A 22,372-nucleotide genomic window follows, 5' to 3' on the forward strand; every position below is an offset into this window, starting at 1 on the left:
CTTGGATATCAAGGGAGTAAGTGCAATCGGGCGATAGTCATTTAGGCAACTCACATTTTGCTGTTTGGGAATGGGCACAATCGTTGTCGTTTTGAGGCAGGTAGGGACAACAGCGCTGGCTAAGGAGAGGTTAAAAATGCCAGTGAAGACTTCTGTCAGCTGGTCGGTGCATGCCCAAAATACACGGCACGGCTTGGGACACCATCGGGACTAGCCGCTGTCCTCACATTGACCCTGCACAGAACCCTTCTAACCTTGTTAGTGTCTAGTGTCTGCACTTGATGTTGATCAGGTGGCAGTACAGGCTTAACTGTTTCTCTTCCCTTAGCTGTTTCATTATATATTAAGTAATATAATAAATGTATATTAAATTACTATACATTACTATATAATTAATATAGTAAGTTGCTTTGGAGAAAAACGTCAGTTAAATACATAAATAAATAAATGTAAATTCGGTATGTGTTAAAATGTCAATATATGTACAGTGCAGTGTACACACATTGTCAACAGCTGCTTGTCCTGAGCAGGGTCACGGTGAGCCGGAGCCTGGCGGGACACCAGTTCGTCGCAAGGCACACCAAGTAGGGCTCGAGCCCCAGACCCGCCACACAGCGGGCACCGGCCAAACCCACTACGCCACCACACCCCTCAGCGCAGCATAGAGCATTTTATATAATGTATAACAAGGCTGGACAAAACACACTTTTTGTTTTTTTTATTTTGTGCTTTACGCAGCCACTACTCCTGTATTGTATGTAAATGTTTGTGTAGCTTATATTAAAAAAAAATGTAGGAAGGTTATCAGGATTCAACTATCCTGCGTTTTATGCACCTACTCGAGCAGTGAACATCCGTGCATTAAGTTGAAAGTAAGAAACTAGGTTTACTTAAGAATCACACGTCTGCAACTATGTCTCCTTCACCTAATGTAATGTACAAATTGTATTTTCACTAAGATGTACGTCGCTTTGGAGAAAAACATCTGCTAAATGAATAAATGTAAATGTAACAACATACACACACACACACACACACACATTTTCAGAACCGCCTGTCCCTTACGGGGTCACGGGGAACCGGAGCCTACCCGGCAACACAGGGCGTAAGGCCAGAGGGGGAAGGGGACACACCCAGGACGGGACGCCAGTCCGCCGCAAGGCACCCCAAGCGGGACTTGAACCCCAGACCCACCGAAGAGCAGGACTGCGGTCCAACCCACTGCGCCACCGCACCCCCTTATAATCTACTTCATAATCACTTTTAAGTTACCACTCGTCCAGATAGGATTGAAGTGGCTCAGCCATTCCTGACATGCAAAAATCATAACTCTTAACTTACTATCATAAAACATTCTTAAAAATAATTTAAAAGCAATAGAAAACACAGATATCTCTTTGTATGGTTTATTTATTAAATGAATTCTCACAGGGGCTCTATATGGTATTACCTGAAACACTCTGGTCACAAGAATAATTTCTAAACCAGAAATCCACTTACTAGTCCACACATTTGAACAAAAAACAAATGTTGATTCTTGAAACTCTTTAATGTAGTGTACCTAAAATGGCTTTTTAACTCCGTGATGACTGTGCTTTGCTAACTAATTAGCTGCAACTTAGACCAAAGTTGAGAATTAATTTGTGTTTTTATTTTTTGGCAAGATGTATAATTAGAATTCCTTCATTAAGTGTTCAGATGTATAAATGTATATATATTGTATGTTGAGTAAAACATACCAATGTCACTCTGCATTACAGTATACCCTAAAGAAACAATGTTTTTCATTCTGAGCACTATTTTTTTTTATCGGAAAACAAGAGCGTGCATGCAAGGGAGGAAAAACATCTAGTATTAATGACACACAATTCATAGCTGTAAAGTATCATTTTATTCATCTTTCAGTGTAAGCCCTTAAAAAATTCTACAGGAGTGGTAAAGCTTCAGTTGTTGTAGCCTACAAGTTGAAAGACACGAATACAGTTGCAAATGACTTGGCTTAGTTTCTAAACACAAAAAGCTTTTCACAGATGGGTTACCTAAGTTGTAAATTATTTTGCAGTGCTGCCATTTTTACAAACAAGAAGCATAAAATTACAGTATTTTACACTTAAAGAATTAGATCATTTGACAAATGCTTTAATAACAAAACGTTACCTTTGTTTATGCAGTTTCACTAACGTGGAATTAGGTTATACTGTTTATAATAACAAAATCCGATTTTTTAAATCACTTATGATTTAAAAAAAAGTAGAAAGTAATGGATTGTGTTAAGTAAAACTCTGGATTCTGATATTCTTTGTCAGAGAAAACAGTGACATCTCACAACAGTGGACCTCTAAACAGAGTGGAAGTTCTGTTTGGTGTGGAACTGGAATGAAAGGTTCTCTAAAGGACTGTGCATCCTATTAGCATTCAGTTGTAGAGGCAGAGTTGCATCCATTTGAAGGTATTCTGGACTGATGCTCTCCTCGGGTAAATTGGCTCTCCTGGGACAGTGGGCATCAGGATATTCTCCTGGCTTTGAGTAGCAGGCCAGGCAGGCAGAAGTCAAGCTTTGGCTCTCTGAAGTAGGGAGCCTAGAGTTTAACTGCTCAGGGGAAAAGGAAGAGTCTGGAAGACTGAAAGAGTGAGGTTCACATGAAGAGTAGGTGGCTGACAAGCAATGGGGCATCCGCGGCTCATGGAGGTTTAGTTTGGCTACCAGAGGCTTCCCTACAGAAACCATCTGCTTTTCTCGCACTTCATCATCCATGCTGTTGTACCGGTAATGGAGACACACGTTGAATGTCAGCTCCTTCTGTAATGAAGGCACAAACACACTGTTGTCAAGGAAGACACGTGCTCTGTAATAAATGCAATTTATAAAGCAGCCCAAGTGTTCAAGGTCACACAGTAGAGAACAAACTAAATGCAGACATGTTATGAACTTCACCTTAAGTTTCTGCAGGGCACTGAAGCGGGTGTAGAGGGTTGGCACGCACGCACTGTCCATTGAGAGCAGCCAGCTTCCTGCTTCCCGAGGGCTCTGCTGATTGGTCAGCTTTAGATCCATGTGAAAATCCTGCCACGAGAAAAGCAACAACATCAAATGTAGCCAGAAAACCTGTACAGGAGAAGTATTAAAGGACATCACACTGAGGTAAAATCTGTCAAAACTTCAGTTTGCTGGATTGTTAGAGTTGAACCCAGTCAGAAGAGTTTCTCATGTGCAACAAGGCTTTATTAGAGACTCTGAAAAGGGAAAAACTCTCCAGCTTGTTTACCTCAGAGAAGTCAGAGAGCAGGGCAGAGCAGGAAATAATGTTGCTGGGCTTCTCCACAATACGAGTGTAGATGATCATGATGTTGGAGAACTCGGCAGCGAAACCCAGCTGCACCCTCACGCCACAGTCAAATTCTAGACAGCGGCTGTCTGGCAGCACTGGAATTGCATAACATGTGAGCCAGCAAGGACTTTTACACTGCGGAACTCACCAAAGGCTCCCAATACAGAAACTGTGTCATTGTTATCAGTACAATATTTTCCTGGATTATAAAGTAAACTTGTGTGAGGTGTTTTATGCAGAGATGGATGGTGATAGTCAAGAATAAAATTAAGATTTTTATATCCTACTATTTTACTTAAAGAATAATCTTTTAGACACAAGTTCTAGCATTAGCATCCAGTTAGGATGACATTTTTGCTTCAGAAAATCAATAAACAAAATGTATCTGTACTGTACTAACAACTCCCTAAGGGAATAGGATTTAGATATGCATAATGATAAGAGCAAAATGTTAAATCTAATATGAAGTTAGCTCATTTTAACATCATTTAGAGCTTTGGGTCAAGCGGTCTCACCATGAGCAATGGACCACTGGAGGTTTCGAGCACAGGTGGTTACAGGGCAGCTGGAGGACTGGATGAGGTCAGTGAGTGCACGGCGCTCTGACAGGTTACTGCGCAGCTCCAGGGCTTGCCGGCCACGTGTGATCTCACAGTGGCCCATATCTGCGTACACACAGGAAGGAGTGATGGAAAAGGTGTTGGAACAAGTCAAAAACACGAGGCTGTATGCGGAAGCATTAGCATAAACTGACAGAGGGACCAAAGAAGAGATGTGAAACCACAATTTAAATTTAACACTTATGCCATGAAGACAGGCCAGAGTTGAAGTTCTAAGTGTAAAAAGTCTTAAGTGCACTTTTTAGCAAATGTTGAGTTTTAGCTATGAATGCACATCCTTCATGCTACATTTAAAGAGCTTAAGAATAATCTGTTTTATGTATCTGCTTACCAAACTGTACCATTAACACATATATTAACTATCTTGTATTAAGAATATTGTATTAAGGGGCACAGTGAGTAGTGCTGCTGTCTCACAGCACCTGGGTGGTGCAAGAGAACGTGGGTTTGATCCCCGCTCAGCCTGTGTGGAGCTTGCATGTTCTCCTTCTTTCAGTGTGGGTTTCCTCAGGGTGCTCTCGTTTCCTCCCGCAGTCCAAAGACATGCTGTTCGGGTTCCCCCATAGTGTATGAGTGACAGAGAGAGTGTGTGTGTGTGTTCCACTGATGTATGGATGAGTGACCCATTGTAAGTAGTGTATCTAGCAGTGTAATTCACCGCAGTGAATAAGGTGTGTGGGCTAGTAACACTACATAGTATTCATTGTAAGTCGCTTTGGAGAAAAGCATCTGCTAAGTGAATGAATGTAAATGTAAGAACGAGTGTTTAGCGCGACAACTTGGAATGCCTTTAGACCACGGAAAGCATGTAACCATAACTTATATGAGAATGCTTCCTATTAATAGTTTGTGATTGGTGTGTGGCAATTCACCGAATTATCATTTTCTGACTACTTCCTCTTGCGAGGTTAACATCTCACAATATCTTCCACAGCCATGTACTGTACACTTGTCACTTCCTTCACTAGTATGACTCGCCACCCCACACCACTCCAAAGACTATAGAAACGGAAACTACACTAGAGCCTCTTGCTATACCTTCAGCAACCCTGTCCAGCATGACAGTGACTTTTTCATCTTCTAGGAGGCGCTGCTTAAGGAAACTCATGAAAATTCCATTGGTCAGATCATCTTTATTCACTTCATAGGCCTCTGCATCCACGCAGCTGTAAAGCACGCAGACTTCAATTTCACATCTATATATTTTTTTTGTTTAAAAAAATACAGCCTGTATGAAATATTTAATGAAAATAACCAATAATACATTTACGAAGTAGTTTTATGAAAAGTGCACAGCAAAATTTAAATTTGTATTAATTTATTTTAAATTGACTTCGAAATAACCCATTGTCTTCAAAAGACAGATATGCCGTAGAAAACAATACTGAATATCATATAAGAGAATTTTACTCTACACTTGTAGTTTAACTTGAAACATGGAGTTCAGTGTAAAGAAGTTGGGATACTCACGTAGCATAGCCAAACACAATGTTAGCCGTTACCTTCATAGGTCCAGGTTGAGGAATAATGGCATCATTCAGGTTTCTAAAAAAGAAACAAAGTATTTAGTGAAAGAAGCATATAAAACCCAAACAGTGTAATTAAACTCAGTCAGATGTACACAACATATGTAATGATTTTTTTTAAATAACTCCTTAATGAAGTATATAATCAATTAAATGAATTAAGATTAAAAAATGCATTTTGGCAAGCTAAAGAAGCAAGTTAGGTCTGACAGCTCTTATGTAAGTATATCAGTATATGTACTCCTATTGGACATTTTTCTGTTTTACTGCTTGGTAAAACAAAAAACAGTTTTTGTTTGCAAAACATACAAATCAGGCTAAAAGGCTTATATTTTGTTCTGGTCACTCCACTACATTTTTTGTTATCTTTAAACAAGGCTGTTTTAAATCAGTACAATTTACGACGAACTAAATCTTCCTTTTCTTGTTATATGAATGATTGAAATAGAGGCACACAAAAAAAAGTTAAAAAGCACTTTCTATCTGATATGACAATTTCGTGACGGTGTGGGAGAAGTGATACCGCTTGCGACACATGTCCAACAGAAAGACGTTGAGGCCCGTCTGGCGCTCTTGCATTCGCTGCAGCACATCCTGCACTCGCAGGCAATGCTCTGAGGTGTAAGAAGCTGGGGCGTCGATGGGCACCATGAAGCTGCTGCCATAGTTCTCATAGCCATGGCCCGCAAAATAAAGTAGCCCTGGAAGCATTGCAGGCACAAACAAGCAGTTGGAATTAGAAACATCTGCACACACTGGAGCCCAGGAGCAGTGCTTTTATTACACTGCTCTTGCACCTGATAAAGTTCCAGCAAAGTAACAAAGAACTGTGAGGCACGCTGGGACATGTGCAGCTCGACAGCGATCGGACATTGCTAAAAACAGGGAACGCACTATGTTCTCATCCACAGTTCTCAACTGCAAAACAAGATATTTAGCAAAGCAAACACAGAAAAAGCTGATGGTAGTGGTTACTGCGGAAAGAAAAAAATTCACTTATGATCTAAAATGTCAGTATTCTTATAAAGTGGCTATTGGTTTTGAGTAAGCCATCCTTAAGGCTAGAAGCCTGGATGGCCTTTACATGAGGTTTCTATAACAGAGTCACACAGCTCTATTGTTTTGCTTGAAACCAACAAGACTCTTTTAAAAAAATATATATATATATGTTATTCAAATAACTTCAAAGTAATTCCTTTTGAATGTCCAGTGATGATGTCACAACACCATATCAATCCAGCACTCACATACTGTGTGTGTTTGCACAGCTTATTTTTATGTGGCACAAACTCCAGACAATGAGATCCCATAGTGCCCGCGCCCTGACTGACCGTAGACACCACGGTCCAGCAGCAGCAGGAATTCAGTCACAGCACTGCGCATCTCCTGCCAGTTTAGGTCGAGCAGAGACACCACCTTGAAGTCGAGCTGGCGCAGCAGGTTAGTGAGTTCATGGACATCGGCCATGGGTGCCCGTAGCTGCCGGTGGTGTTGGTAGTTCATGTTGCCAATGAGAAGGGCCACCTTATCTGTGGCTAAACCAGGCATGGGTGGGGGGAGTACAAGCTAAATTTAATTCTGTTCATTTGCAAAATCAGTTAAAGATTAGGAAAAAAACAAGATAGACGCTAATATCGAAACAAAAATGTTAAACTTTTATAGAACAACTTATATTATGCGTTATATATCTCCGTGATTATATAGCATAGAAAACTGAAACACCAGATCAGCAACCACAGTCAAGGAGCAGTTTTACATACGATCACGGTTAACCACATTACTCAAACTGTTAATCTGTTTCCCCTCAAGACATATCTGAGGAACACTATAATTTTCATCCGTGAGAATTACACAATTCCAGCTAAGTGCACTTGTATTAATAATATACTGTACATAAGCACAGTACATCAAATATACCAATGAAAGTATCTGAACACTTTGCACTTACCATAGAAACGCCTGTGTTCTTTGACTGGACCAGCAGCAAAACCTATTTTAAAAACAACCAAACAATGCAAAACATCAAATAATCTACTGTCCATGGTTTAGTGCAGCATTACAAAGAATACAGAGAAAACATCTGTTAGAGTTCTAAAAGTGGTCAGATCTTACAAGTCAGATTTGAAGCACACCTTCAACATTCTCTGGCCAAGAGTCACAAGAGCCAGGACCTGCAGGTAACAGACAACAAAATAAATGCAAACAAAAAAAAGTTATGTTAAAAAGGTAAATAAAGTATGTTAATACATAGTTTGATAGGTATGCAGAGTTCCATCTTTATTATTTTTAACTTGGAAAAAACTGCCTGGATTTTATGATACTGAGCATTTTTCACAGATATAGTTAGCCAATAAAAAATTATTTAATGTGATAAATCATTTGAATTTTGGTCAGCTACATTGAAAGGTGATTGACATCTTCTTTTGTGCCATGTATGGAGCACCTGAGACTTACAGCTTGTAACAAAGTTACATAAAAATATTTTTCTTGTTATTTCCACTGGTCCAAATTAGCACCCCCCCATGTCTGAAAGAACACTATTTATGGTGCAGATATACCCATGTGCCACTGCAAATTGATAAGAAAGTGAATAAAATACGTAGACCTTCAGGTAAGCATTTTTCAAAATATGGAGTTACTTTGTTGATTATTGTAATTATTCCTATTTCCTATGCATCAACTATCCTTACCAATTGACACATGGACTTCATCACTCCACAACTCATTGAAAATATTGTACACTCTGCAGCTGTACCGGCCTCTGTCTGCAGTGGTCACACACGGTATCTGAAAGCATCAGAAAACACCATACTCAACGCACGGTGACACAGCAAGTAGCGCTGCTGTCTCACTGCACTTGGGTGGTGTGGAGGATGTGGGTTCCATCCCCGCTCAGTCTACATGGAGTTTACGTGTTCTCCCCGTGCCCCTGTGGAGGTTTCTTCGCACAGTCCAAAGACATGCTGTTCAGGTGGACTACTGACTCTAAAATCACCTTTACTGTGTACGAGTGACAGACAGAAAGTGTATTTCACCAGTGTATGAACAAGTGACTCATTGTAAGTAGCGTATCTAGCATTGGAAGACATACTTGAGAGAATAAGGTGTGGGCTCATGATATTAGAGTGTTCACTAGAAGTCACTTTGGAGAAAAAAAATGTATAAATGTATAAATGGCATATAAACAAAAGTATTATCAGCATGCATGTATGTCAAACTAAAGCAACACAGTGATAACTCTGAAGACAAAAGCAAGTCTGAACAGAGTGTAACTGACAATAAGAACAAATGTGAGAGAGTTCTGCATCACTGTTATGACCATCATTACACAGAGAAACTGGTCTGACCTTAAGGCAACTCTGAATGGCCGGTGGTAAGGGGTCTTTATTGTGGTACCACTGGTACTGTGGAGGTGGGCTTCCCTCAGCAATGCATTCCATATGTAGGCAATCCCCCTCTGCTAAAAACAAGTGTCGGGGCTGCTGGACAATGCGTAGCACTCTCACTGATGAAAAACTGCTTAGACCTGCTGGCACACAAAGTAGCTTAATTAGATGGAGTCAGTAAACAGCCACAGCTGACTCTTCATGACACGGTAGACCAAACAGTTTCTATGAATATGAGCAGTGAAGTGAAAACGATATTCAGACCTATGTTCGCACCAAAGCTTCCGCCGCCTGCACAATGGATGCGTGCCCACTGGGAGAAGGCAAACTGCTCCCCGTAGTTGACACGGCAGATGTAGTGTCCCTGCTGAGCTGAAGTAAGAGGTCGAAGAACCAGCTCAGGCCCATTAGCACCAGGAACCTTGAAAACAAGAACACACTTGCTTTTCCTTCAGCGCCACATTATTCAGCCAGAATAATCTACGCTTTTGTCTTATATGATGTTTAAAATGAGAAAATGGTAAAATTTCTTAGAAACATTTGAAATATTACCTCCTCTTTTCCCTTAAACCACTGGTACCCCAGCCCTGCTGGGCCCTTTGCTTGGCACCTCAGAATCACACTTTCCCCTTCTGGCACCAGCCGGGACTCCGGCTGTCCCGTGATCCGTATCTGCTCCGTCACTAAAAAGAACACGTTTTAATGATGAGCCCAGTACTTTGGTATTTTTTAAATGTTAACTGTAATAATGTCTACCTAGTTTTGTAAATAGTTTCATTTATGAAATCATATCAGTTCACAGAGACACCCCTACGTGTCCGCCAGGATGTGCCTTAAAGGGGGCACTGGACAAGCAGCATGTCTCCCCTGGCAAACTAGTAACATATCTAGAACGAGTCTTGTCTAGGTAACTCTGTGTTGTTTCACGTAGCACCACGGAACTGGAGGAGCATTGTTTTGTTTCAGTGTGTAGTGTACCAGCTGTATATGGTTGAAATGACAATAAAGCTTCTCTTGACTTGACTTGAAAAAATGCATACACTCTGAAACTAGATTTCATCTCATTGCCAAATTACAGTGGCAATCAAAAGTCTGGGTGATATCATCAACATTTGTATGCAATGAACTAGACAGAAGAGTCAAAGCAAACCACAAGCATCATATATAGAAGATGTTGGTTCATTTCTTGATCAAGATTTAACTGAATGCCTTTGTAGGAAAAAAAAATTCTAGCAAGCATACTCAAACTTTTCTCTTCTTACTGTTCTTGTAAGGGAATTTGCCTGTTCTCCCCATGTTCACGTGGGTGTCCTAGTCTAAAGATGTGCTTCAAGTGAACTGGTGACTCTAAATTGCCCCTAATGCGTACTCTGTCTACACTAATGTTGTGTATATAGAATGAACTCTGGACCACCGTGGCCTTGCTTAGATTAAGCAGCTATCAAAGGTGAGTAAGACTGCATGCACCTGTAAGGCTAACAAAGATGGGATGTGTTAAAATGATATTATAACACCCAACACGGTATCTTTGACCAAATAACAAAAAGGAAGTAGTAGAATGAAACCGATCTACTCTGGCACTTCTTGGCTCTCAGTCAAGCTCATTTCAGTCAAAAGGTGCAAGCAGGCCAGTAGCTAGTGAGCACCTGTGGATGTGAGGTACTGCACTGCATCGTGGTGCTCCATCTTGCGGAGGCAGTGCAGCAGGAAGTCCACGGAGCAGCCCTGGTCAGCTAGCATGGCCAAGAGGAAGCGGCCAGGGCTCCCTGTTGGCTTCAATGCTTCCAGTGAACAGCTCACCAGCTTCTTCTCACTGCAAGGCACCACACAGTCGGACAGCAAGTGACCACAGTCGCAAGGATCCATTGGAAAAGACCAGCACACCTGAGTACTCTCAAGCCTTTCCAACCACATTACAAGGTGTGAATTTGCATGTCCTTCTCAAACCTTCAATCAATATTCAGAACACACCCCGTATACCATCTGCTTCTCAAAATCCCACATCAATCAAGGAACAGTGCACTCACAAGGTCAGAAAAAACTGTACTTGCAGTTCAGTCTTGGACATACATTAATATTAAAGACAAAGTAGCATAACATAGGTACTTAATCCCTTCAGGAAAATTCATGTTTACAGCATCTTGACACATAACAACAAGGTGCACCAAAACAAAATAAAAAAGAATGAGAACAAATAATAATTAACACATTAAATAGCAATATGAAGTGCTGTCCATAATGGACTCTGATTTCCTCCTCATTCTGGCCCCTGCGACTTGAATCTCCGCCGAGGTAAGGGCTCAGACCTTCTGTCCTCAAACCCTCTTTCTTTATGAACTTGATGAATCTAAAAGTCTCACCAGCAGAGATGTTTCCCCACCCAGCACATAAGAGCCTAAAAACTAACACTGGTGACTACAGCCTCATAGAACACACAAATCATTTTAGATTTATCTATTTTACAGATGCTTTTCTCCAAAGCGACATACATCTTATAGAAAATACAATGTGTTCATTACATTAGGAGAAAGAGACGTAGCTGCAGATGTGTGACTCTTAAGTACAGTTGGTTTCCTTCACCATACGCACCAACATTCACACAAGTAGCTGCATGAAACTTTACCGGAATATCGCCGATTCCTAATCTCCTTCCTAGTAGTTATTTTGAGATACATATAAACATTTATATTTCCATAGCAATACAGCACAACAAAAAAACTGGGCCATAACAATATAGAGACAAAACTATTTCTTTATGAAGGGGGTGCGGTGGCGCAGTGGGTTGGCCCACAGTCCTCCTCTTCGGTGGGTCTGGGGTTCGAATCCCGCTTGGGGTGCCTTGCGACGGACTGGCGTCCCGTCCTGGGTGTGTCCCCTCCCCCTCCGGCCTTACGCCCTGTGTTTCCGGGTTAGGCTCCGGTTCCCCGTGACCCCGTATGGGACAAGCGGTTCTGAAAATGTGTGTGTGTGTGTGTGTGTATAAACATTTACGCTACACTGTAGGAGTGGCTCTATAAAGGACTGATCCGATCATGAACATGTATACCTTACGCAATCTTAAGAGATCACGGGCGAAGCGAGTTCGGAAGAGATGAGTTTAAAGACCCTTTTTAAATGCGGACAAAGATTGGGTGGTTCCGAGCGAGAGAGGGAGGTCGTTCCACCACAACGGAGCCAGAAGCGAGAATCTTTGTGCGTTACCTTTCGTGCACAGGACCACCAAGCGGGCAGATGTGGAAGAGCGTAGCAGTCTGGCTGGCATGTAGCGAATGAATAATATTGATAACGATAAAATAATGAAATCACTTTCCTATACACATTAAATGACATGTTAAAGCCTTCTAATAATAAGAAAAAAACGTAGCCTGCTCTGGGCTGAAAAACAAGAAAATGCTGGTGACTTTTAAAGTGTTTCCAGTTAAAAAATTATTGAAATAGGCAGATAAGCTCACCTATAGCGAAACTCAGGTTTCTCCGCAGCTGTAGCCGCAAGCTGTTTCCAGCCACACCCAGGGTTGTCCAGCAGGTCTGCCAGCTTCCGCAGGGCTCCCTCCCCCAGGCCGGCGAGGCTTTGGTTCCAGTCCCCCATACTGGCAAACACACACTCGGTACGTCACAGAGGGAAGCGGAATATGTGATTTGAATATTTCAAATGTACCACTATGAATACATCCTAGTTAATTATGTTGCATAAACACAAATTACTATTCTTTATTTAGTTGATGATTTTATCCAAGGGCACTCGCGTTAGATAAGAAGCTTCACAATGATTTACCCATTTACAGCAGGGTATTCTTACTGGATCAGCTGAGGATAAGTACCTTGAAAAAGGGTACCGCAGCAGAAGTGGGATTTGAACCAACAATCTTTAACCAAAACTCTATAAAAGCTGTTGTTCCAAATATCCTCTTTAATAGTTACTGTCCTTATTACGTATAACTGGTACTGGACTTCAGTACGAGGTAAATAATAAGAATGGCCAGAATGTATTCATCAGGTGAACTGCAAACTACATTTCGTGCAGCTCTTTTCGAGTCATAACTCCTTTGTAATAATATTTACCTACTAGACTACTGTTTCAAAACATTGCTGTGCTTTCATTTTGATTTTTAATACGTGATTTTTAAAAAACAAAAAATAAATAAAAATGTGTGATAGGTAACACAAATAATTGCTGAAACATACTAGCCTAGGACAACAAGGGACGTCATCTTTCTCTTTACTAGAAGAAACAGGTCCGGATGATCAGAGAGGAAAACAGCAAAATGGCCACAGGGGAAAAGACAAGAGTCGAAGATCTCGTCAGAGAAGCAGCTCTCACACACTCACACACACACTCACACACACACCAGTTGGGAACTTTCACTCGAATGACGCCCGGCTTTTCACGGGGAGGTGCGCGCGCGCGGCCTGCGCGCGACACGAGCAGCACAGCTAAAAGGGTCCGCGGAGGGATCGGCGTTCCGGCTGCTTACCGGTGCCAGTGGTCGGCGCTTCGTTCGGCATTAGTACGCGCCGCGAGAGAGAGAAACACGGCCGAGCTCACGGAGCCGGGCTTCTGTTCCCCAGCAAAAGTAAGAGAGACAGTAACGAAACAAACCCAGACGTGCGCGTCGTCTCTTTACCTGCGACAGCCTGGGTGTCGGCTCCTGTGATAAGTTAGCAGCTCGTCCGTACACTCACTCACTCAGTCACAGTCAGTGTCAGTGAGCGATGTTGTTATGCGCTCATAACTTCTCCTCCTTCGGGCGTCTGTCGCTCACGGTAGAGTCGAAACCAAAAAGCCGCCTCAGAAGTAGCTACTGTACTTCTTTTTATGAAAGCGGTGACGACACCTCTCTACCCGCTTCGTTCTTCACAAAATGATGACCACAGATGAAATATACGCTGCCCTCGGGCTCGGCGGAGCGGTGGTGGTGCGGTTCAGGTGCCCTCGCCTCCGAGTTCACTGGTGTTTGCGGGGGCTCGACCATTTCTCTCGTCTCGGCCGGCAGCTTTACTTTCACCTTCGGAAAGCCTGTCGTAGGCGGCGCTGCGCGATACCATCGGCGAGCAACGGAAAAATCCCAGCGAGTCCCGAGCGCTCGGAGCGCAGGGGCGCGGCGCGGCAAGGCACGGCCCTCCCCCGCCGCCAGGTCTACGTACCCAGCACGATGCGATCGCGTCTAACGCGTTCATATTCAGCTGAGACCAGCGAGTAACAAGCGTTTCTATTCACAACTCGTGTATTTTCTTCCATCAGGGTTCAGTACATTCTCTCCGTCTGCGCCATCAGTCCTATTAATCAATAACAAACCTTTTATAAACTTTTAAATTAGACATTTCACAGGCATGAAAACAAGACCGAGAACATTTGTTTTGCAAGGAGCTCGTTTTTATTATACATCGTCTTCATTTAAATCATAAAAATGCAAAACAAACAAAAAAAAAAAAAGTCACTTGCAGCTGCCATGGGAAGAAAATTACATCTGACAGATCCTCTAGTCAATTTTGTACCAAAAAGTCCATTTGCTGCAGAAACTCATCCTGGATGTGTTATTCGGGTTATATGAAACAGCTGTACATGCCACAGCTGCGGAGATGATGGCAGAAATTGGGAAGCCGGTGTAGTGGCATGTTGTGCCACCAGAGATGCGTCTAGATCCCCCTCCTCGGTGTCCCAATTAAGTGCATCTCACAAGCAGGTCTCCAGAGGTGAAGCAGGAGAGCCAGTCTTCTAAAACTTCTGGCTTTTTTGTAACTTATTGGAACGCCATATGTGCTCTTTCCTCAACCGCTTCAAACAATCATAACTTTCTGGGTCAAGCTCAGTCAGTTTCTTTGGAGGACCCAGGTTCAACTGAAACAACCTGGAAGAGAAAACAAAAAAGAGTTCTCATTCATGGTGCACTTTAAGCACAATGGTGAAAGTTCCATTTTTTTCTTGGAGAAACTACTTTTAACTTTTTCTAACTGTAGCGGTGGAGACCATTTAAAAAGGCTACTCATGGAAGACCATGAATACAAGGAACAAGAAACCTGTTTGTTTTTGTAGTAAAAGGTTCATTTTTGTGGTTAATGCTAACCAGGCAGGGTACTCCTCATGGGGTCGTAGAGGAGGGTCCTCTTCCTGCTTAAATATGTTGACTCCAACAGCATGAGATGTCAGCCTCACTGGATCCTTACACACTTCTGGGCCTTTAAGAACCTCTTTAACCATGCCTTTTGATTTTCCTTTCGCAGCTGTCAAAATATAAAATCAGAAATTCATTGAACACAATGACTTAAAACAAACAGAATGTGAAGCTTGCAGAAGTGGTGCACAAATCTACATGAGCATTATAGGCTAAAATCAGAAAGAACCACAGGCACAACTGACTTATAGTTACTCATTTAGCAGATGCTATTTAGAAAGTACAAAAGTGCATTAACTTAACACAGGGAGCACTCTCTAGTGCATATCTTTACACACATCATAACAGCTAGGTACCACAGTAGAGATTTTCTTGCATGAACTGCACAGAAAATACCACAAGTTACTATTCTAGTCCAGCTTACTGCAACTTACTGGTATTCTTTTTCACATCAGCTTGGTAAGATATTTGTGGACAAAGTTAAAATCAGTTTGTGTCAACTACAAAATATAATTCCCAAAAGTTTATATAGGTTTATACAGTATCCCTTGCTGCCAGTTTTGTACATAATAAACATCACAATGCACACCAGTGCAAGCATTTTTAAAAAAAAAAAGGATAAACTGAACTCTATTACAGTTAAGATACATAAATAAATCAGTTACTCTGAGAAATTTATCATTATTAATTAATATAACATTTATAGAAGCCAGTTCCTAATATTTAAAATCAAACTAAGCAAATTTAGGTCAAGCAACACATCCATCTTCCTAGTACAGTTCATCATCTACACAACACTTACTTGCATTCTTTCTTTATTGGCTAGCATATAACACATGAGAATACACACACACACATTTTCAGAACCGCTTGTCCCCATACGGGGTCACGGAGCCTAACCCGGCAACTCAGGGCGCAAGGCTGGAGGGGGAGGGGACACACCCAGGACGGGACGCCAGTCCATCGCAAGGCACCCCAAGCGGGACTCGAACCCCAGACCCACCGGAGAGTAGGACTGCGGTCCAACCCACTGCGCCACCGCACCCCTTCTTACACATGAGAATAATAAAGAGAAAAGTATCTCTCGAGTAGGTGCGTAAAACTCAGGATTCATCTATCCTGCATTTTACTCACCTACTCGAGCGATGACCATCGGTGCATCAAGTGGAAAGTAACAAAACTAGGTAAGAATCACATCTGCAACTATCATGTCTCTTTCTCCTAATGTAATAATGCACAATTTGTATTTTTGCTGAGATGTACGTCCCTTTTGGAGAAAAGCGTCTACTGAATGAATAAATGTAATTATAAACATAACATGGGAAACTCAAGTAACTACAGGTTAATGACCGAATGCCTTCTCAAATCTGACAGATGAAAACTGTAACCATAGGTACCCATACCATAGCAAGGTCATGATCACGCGCTCATAAACTGTACAACGTAACTTACCGACTTTTTTAGCAGCATACCCGCGCGTCTGAATTCGAAGACTAAACAGTTTTACAACATGTTCGAAACAGACATTTGTTGAAAGTGTCCTAAAAGTGCCAGCAGCAGCACACATGAAGTGTGCCGCCATTCTGTTTCTCCGGGTTGATCCTCAGTGTTCCCATGAGGCATTTCGCGCATGGTGATGTCACGTGCTTCCGGTGCCGTGTCCTTACACTACGGGCTTGTACAAATACTTGGAAACGTGCTTGTTTTCTGATTTCTTCTTTACTTTTACGCATGTTTTGCTGGGATTTCACAGATGTGACAGGGATGGCAATAGGTATCATATAATTAACCTTATTTTTTATTAGCCAAACATTATATACATAAGTGTAAATTCAGTTATTTAAACTTAAAGCCTTTCTTTTTACGCTTTTTTAAAATGGAACATAGTGAAGAGTGAAACAAAAAGACATACATACAAACTGTTTAAAAATACACGGTGGCACAGCGAGTAGCGCTCCTGTCTCACAGCACCTGGGTGGTGCGAGAGAATGTGGGTTCGATCTCCGCTCCGTCTGTGTGGAGTTTGCATGTTCTCCCTGTGTCTCCGTGGGTTTCCTCCGGGTGCTCCGGTTTCCTCCCACAGTCCAATGACATGCTGTTCAAGTTCCCCCATAGTGTGTGAGTGTCACAGAGAGAAATTGTGTTTCACCGATGTATGGAGGAGTGACCCATTTGGGTAGTGTACCTAGCAGTGTAAGTCACCGTAGTGAAGGTGTGTGGGCTGGTAACACTACATAGAGTTCATTGGAAGTTGCTTTGGAGAAAAGCGTCTGCTAAGCGAATAAATGTAAATGTAAAAATACTCATCGAGTCCAGTGCAAAGTGGGGGCGCACTGGGTTGAACTGGATCTTGCTCTCCGGTGGGTCTGGGGTTCGAGTCCCGCTTGGGGTGCCTTGCGGCGGTCTGGCCTGGGTGTGTCCCCTCCCCCCCCTCCAGCCTTTACGCCCTGTGTTGCTGGGTTAGGCTCTGGCTCCCCGCGACCCCATATGGGACGAGCGTTTCAGAAAGTGCGTGCACGCATGCGTGTGAGAGAGAGTCCAGTGCAATTTCCTGGGCGGGCAGCAGGGGGCAGTGTACACGTTATCGCGCATGCGCAGTGTTCTCAACGACGACGCGGAAACGAGACGAAAACAGACATGGCGGACTATGAGAGTATTCACAAAGGGTCGCTTAAACTGAAGGGAATTGGTAGCATTTCGTCGGGGAAAAAGTAGGTTTTTTTAAAAAAATTATTATTATTATTATATAAAATAGCTACGTTTAGTTTGATATCGGGGAATATGTAGCAGTTGTGTCAGGCACTTGTGTCCTACTTGGAATGAATAGCGAGTGAAATTGTCCGTGAACTAGTAGTAGTACTACTAGTCTAGTCAACTAGCTAGGCAGTAGCTTCGGTAACGGTTATTTTTGAAATTTTATTTCACAGGAAGAAGAAGAAGGATAAGGACAAAAAGCTGCGCCTACAACAGGAGATCATGACGATGCAGAGCGAAGAGACGGAGGAGACGGAGGAGGCGAAGAAGCCGGTGTACATGGAGAAGAGGACCCCGGCGCAAGTGGCGTTCGACAAAATGCAAGAGAAGAGGGTAAAATAAGTTATAACTTGTCTGTGTACTATTATTTGCCTCTTAACAATTCCATAACGGGTGTAAGTTCACGGAGAGCCTCGTATAAAAGTTAGTTTATCCAGTGGCGCCCGACTCTTGCTCAGACCGGGGTCCAATAGTTTACCTGGATTTTTTGCAACAACGGCAGTGAGTAAAGTATGAAACGAACTTTGGATCCAAAATACAGTGTTTTTTTTTTCAAGATGAGAAGAGACCTATTCTGTTTTTTTTTTTTAAGTTTCAAAGGCTATCAGTAGTTTCAGTGTAATTAATCTGTGGTTTCCATTCCATTTTCTCCACTGCAGCAAATGGAAAGGATTTTGAACAAAGCATCAAAAACTCACAAGCAGAGAGTTGAGGTAAGAAACTGGGAGACATTTTTCAACAAAATGTTCTTTTAAGTTTGTGCTAACATGAGATGTAAGTACACATTTTGTGGTTTTCCTATAGCATACAGTGAGGGTGCTAACTTTAAGATATAATCTAATGAATATTTTTCTTATCTACATTTAACATATGTAATACCTTTATGCATCTTTGTTTTTTGCCTCGTTGCAGGATTTTAATCGCCATTTAGATACCCTGACAGAACATTATGATATTCCCAAAGTCAGCTGGACCAAATAAAAACAGATCATCTGGATCTTTCTGAAGATATACTTCTCATATTCTTGATGCAGTATTTGTAATATGAAAACCTTTTCTTTTTGGGTAACTTTCTCAATGATCCTCTTAGTGATCTGCAATAAGTTACCAACAGATTGTTAGCAAAATTTTTCATTTAAGTTGTTTTATGTCCTTTTACAGTACTTTGGTTATTAAAGGTTTTGCAACAATGCACACTTGCAATATTATTGGAATGTGTTTTCTTTATTACACAATGCTTGTCAAATTTAAGTATGACTTCAAATGAGATGTTTGCAGAACTTTCAAAGCAGACCGTAAAAGACTTCAATTCTGTCATTGTTGTCTCTAAGTATGAGCTGTACCAGTGTGCTTCAGATTGGTAGTATTTCTTGTCATATTAGAGTTTCTGTAATGTTTACAAATTCCAGTACTTTAGAATTTCTTGCTGCTTTATGGCCAGGTTTTGTCTTACAATTAATGTAAACTATACTGAACATAGTACTCACATGTGGAATGTTTTTGATTTTTCTGTTGGTCTGCTATTTTTAGAAAGTTAGAAGAGGGCCTTGAAGTACACTTCTCTAAAGCAGAGGTGGGTCACTGTGTTACACTGATGGGATGGGGGTGAACCAAGTGACCATATGAAAATTTTTCTTTGCAGGAAAAGTCATGTCTTTAGACTGCAATAAACTGACGTAAACGTGTTAAGTGTGCGTCCTTTCTTTGGTATAATGTATATCTGAGATGGTATCAGCAAAGTCATGCCGAAGATTTAGGAAGGGGGCTGCCCACGTCTGCTGCAAGCTCGCTGGTGGCTGACAAGGCCAGTGCGGGACAGGCAGGTCTGGCCGCAGCAACTGCAAGAGAAAGTCTGTTCTCCGTTTTGCGCTGCAGTGTCACGTTTCTTCCTCCATCTCCTTTTGTCTCAAGACCAGCCCTGCGTTCGTTCTTGAAGGAGGAGACAGCCTGGTGAATGGTGTGTTTTCAGGCCTCCCGGTCAGAAGCTAGAGCAGACCACTGGCGATTGTCAATGTAACGGACACCAAGGGATTTCTTCAGATAGTCCTTGTACCTCTTCTTCAGTGCCCCTCTATCGCGGTGGCCAGTGGTGAGTTTGCCATAGAGCACAATCTTGAGCATGCAATGATCCTCCATCTTGGAGATGTGCCCTGCCAACGCAGCTGCGTCTCATCAGCATGGCCTTGATGCTGGTGACCTCCGCCTGTTTGCGGACTTCAGTGTTGGTGATTCTACTGGATTTTGAGGATAGTGCAGAGGCAGCGCTGATGGAAGCGATCAAGGAGTCGCAGGTGGTGACGGTAGGTGACCCATGACTCGGAGCCATGGAGTAGGCTAATCAGTAGACACTGATCTTTGTGCCTTTCTTCAGACACTTGTTGTTCCAGATTCTTTTGTGGCTGTTTGCCATTCTGTTATTTACATTTATTCATGTAGCAGACACTTCTCCAAAGCGATGTACATGTCATGCTGTTATCAATCAATCTTTGTTGACCTTGGCGTCCGAGGATGCACCCCAGGTAGCTGAACTAGTGGACTGTCTTCAGCTTTCACTTGCCAGTGGTGATGTGGGGAGGGTGGTAGTCTTCCTGAGGTGCAGGCTGCTGGAGAACTTCTGTCTTCAAGTTAACTTCTAGTCCGAAGAGTTCGGCAGCCTCTGTAAAGCAGGAGATTAAACGCTACAGAGGTGTCACCGTGTGGGGAAACAATGGCATCATTGTCGGCGAAGGTTAGCTCTCAAATAACATTCTCCACTGTCTTGGTCTGGGCCTTTAGTCGCCTCAAGTTGAACAGGCTGCCATCGGTGCGGTATCGGATATAGACACCAACCTCGTCACCAAGATCTATCGTGGACCTTTGGAGCATCATGCTGAAGAAGTAGGCTGTACCATGCAAAGCGGAAGCCGTATATCAGCAACATCCAGAAACACTGTCGACTTGTTCAAGCTAAAGCTTATCTGAAACGGGCTGACACAAAGTTGAAATGTGCGCTGTGGTCCTACAAGTCCACTTTTTAACTTGTTTTTGGAGAAAATGAACATCATGTTCTTTGGGCCAAAGAGGAAAAGGATCATTCTAATTGTTCCCAAAGCCAAGTTCAAAAGCCGTCTTCTGTCATGGGTTGGTGGTGTGTTAGTGCTGCGAAGGCACCATTAACACTGAAGGGTATGTTCACATTTTGGAGTAACATACACTACCATCTAGACAAGATCTTTCAGGTGTTAGGTTGTTGGCCGAGCTTGGCATTTAGGTTGCAAGCCTAAATGCCAAGCTTGGCCAACAACCGAACACCTCAACCATCAACCCGAGCTACGCCGACCACCAATATTCTCTATGATCTTTAAGACAAGATCTTTTACAGGGACATTCTTGCTTATTTTGGCAAGACAACACCAAGCCAAATGCAGTGTATATTACAACAGCATGGCTTTGCAGTTGGAGAGCGTGGGTGTTAGACTAGCCTGCCTGCAGTCTGCATCTGTTTCCCATTGAGAATGTGCGACGTGTCACGAGGGGCAAAATACACCAATGGAGATGCCGGACCGTTGAGCAGCTGAAGTCCTATATCAAGCAAGAATGGGAGGAAGAAAATCCCAATGCTCTGTGTTGCCAGGTTAGGCTCTGGCTCCCTGCAACCCTGTATGGGACAAGCAGTTCAGAAAGTGTGTGTGTGTGTGTGCATTCCCAAATGTTTGTATAGCTGGGTAATTATTCCTGGAAGAATTCATGACAAATCCCTTTGCTCAAGGGCACTAGAAGGAGGGGGATGCAACACGTAATGCTGAGATAGCTCTGTGATGCTGGCCACCCCAACAAACAGCACAAGTGAAGAAAACCACGCACACTTTCTGACTCACTTATCCCATACACGGTCACGGGGAACCGGAGCCTAACGCAGGGCATCAGGCTGGAGGGGAAGGAGACACACCCAGGATGGGATGCCAGTCTGTTGCAAGGCACCCCAAGCGGGACTTGAACCCCAGACTCACCAGAGAGCAGAACCTGGTCATGCCCCCCTGAAGAAAACCTCATGATGTGTTAGTGCTACGTTTATGCCGATTTGTGTCGTAAAATTAAAATTTGTGCCGTTGTTTTTGAGAAATTAAAGTTTATTTTCTTCCAGGAAGTGAGGTCACTCAGCCCCCTAGGCTACAAGGGCGAGACACTCGAGTTCGGCCTCTTTGGTCTGTGCCGTTTAAACCGCGGTTTAATTTCCTTTGGTTCTAGAGATATTAAAGGTTGTTGATGTGGCACATGATGTCACTCCAGCCAATATATCATGTAATAATGAGAATAACTTAATACAATTAGAAGAAATTTTCCTTAAATATATATAAACCAGTAGTCAGTGTACTGTCTGCACACGTGACATGGGTGTCTGAAGAAGGGTTTTTGTCTTTTTAAGCACGCTTTTAAGGGCACAACTTGGGCCCTCGAAGCAATCGTTTTGGCTGAATCATGAAAAAAAGCCATGATACAGTATAGCTACTTACACACACGGTCTGAAACCGCGCTAGTCCCATTCGGGTCGCGGGGAGCCGGAGCCTAACCCGGCAACAGGGCGTGAGGCTGGAGGGGGAAGGGACACAACCAGGACGGGATGCCAGTCTATAACAGGGAACCCCGAGCGGGACCGGCAGCGGG

General features: G+C 42.7%; 3 protein-coding genes across 7 annotated transcripts; 1 reads left to right on the plus strand and 2 right to left on the minus strand.

The window, feature by feature from the left end:
• Positions 1–1,854: 1,854 nt before the first annotated feature.
• On the minus strand, positions 1,855–13,974 carry malt2 (MALT paracaspase 2). Of its 5 annotated transcripts, none has more exons than XM_018728334.1 (17): positions 13,549–13,974; positions 12,314–12,451; positions 10,508–10,674; positions 9,414–9,544; positions 9,126–9,282; positions 8,823–9,004; positions 8,166–8,262; positions 7,608–7,646; positions 7,424–7,465; positions 6,807–7,010; positions 5,999–6,176; positions 5,420–5,494; positions 4,988–5,115; positions 3,845–3,994; positions 3,267–3,424; positions 2,936–3,064; positions 1,855–2,800 (listed from the first exon to the last, which is right to left on the minus strand). In XM_018728334.1, the coding sequence occupies exons 2-17, from the start codon at positions 12,448–12,450 to the stop codon at positions 2,339–2,341; spliced, it is 2,436 nt and encodes an 811-aa protein (XP_018583850.1). In that variant the 5' UTR covers position 12,451; positions 13,549–13,974; the 3' UTR covers positions 1,855–2,338. The 5 variants fall into 5 exon arrangements, with proteins under 5 accessions (XP_018583850.1, XP_018583853.1, XP_018583852.1 ...); XM_018728337.1 differs by having other exon boundaries at positions 8,823–9,001; positions 9,138–9,282; positions 13,487–13,974; XM_018728336.1 differs by having other exon boundaries at positions 9,138–9,282; positions 13,487–13,974.
• A 257-nt stretch (positions 13,975–14,231) lies between these two features.
• mrpl54 (mitochondrial ribosomal protein L54) lies at positions 14,232–16,606 on the minus strand. Its single transcript, XM_018728125.2, has 3 exons — positions 16,427–16,606; positions 14,927–15,083; positions 14,232–14,710 (listed from the first exon to the last, which is right to left on the minus strand). The coding sequence occupies exons 1-3, from the start codon at positions 16,554–16,556 to the stop codon at positions 14,578–14,580; spliced, it is 420 nt and encodes a 139-aa protein (XP_018583641.1). The 5' UTR covers positions 16,557–16,606; the 3' UTR covers positions 14,232–14,577.
• Positions 16,607–17,567: 961 nt separating this feature from the next.
• On the plus strand, positions 17,568–20,180 carry fam32a (family with sequence similarity 32 member A). Its single transcript, XM_018728111.2, has 4 exons — positions 17,568–17,685; positions 17,902–18,061; positions 18,388–18,441; positions 18,641–20,180. The coding sequence occupies exons 1-4, from the start codon at positions 17,612–17,614 to the stop codon at positions 18,707–18,709; spliced, it is 357 nt and encodes a 118-aa protein (XP_018583627.1). The 5' UTR covers positions 17,568–17,611; the 3' UTR covers positions 18,710–20,180.
• The last annotated feature ends 2,192 nt before the right edge of the window (positions 20,181–22,372 follow it).

The sequence above is a fragment of the Scleropages formosus genome, chromosome 9 (genome assembly GCF_900964775.1).
Source record: "Scleropages formosus chromosome 9, fSclFor1.1, whole genome shotgun sequence".
NCBI lineage: Eukaryota > Metazoa > Chordata > Actinopteri > Osteoglossiformes > Osteoglossidae > Scleropages > Scleropages formosus.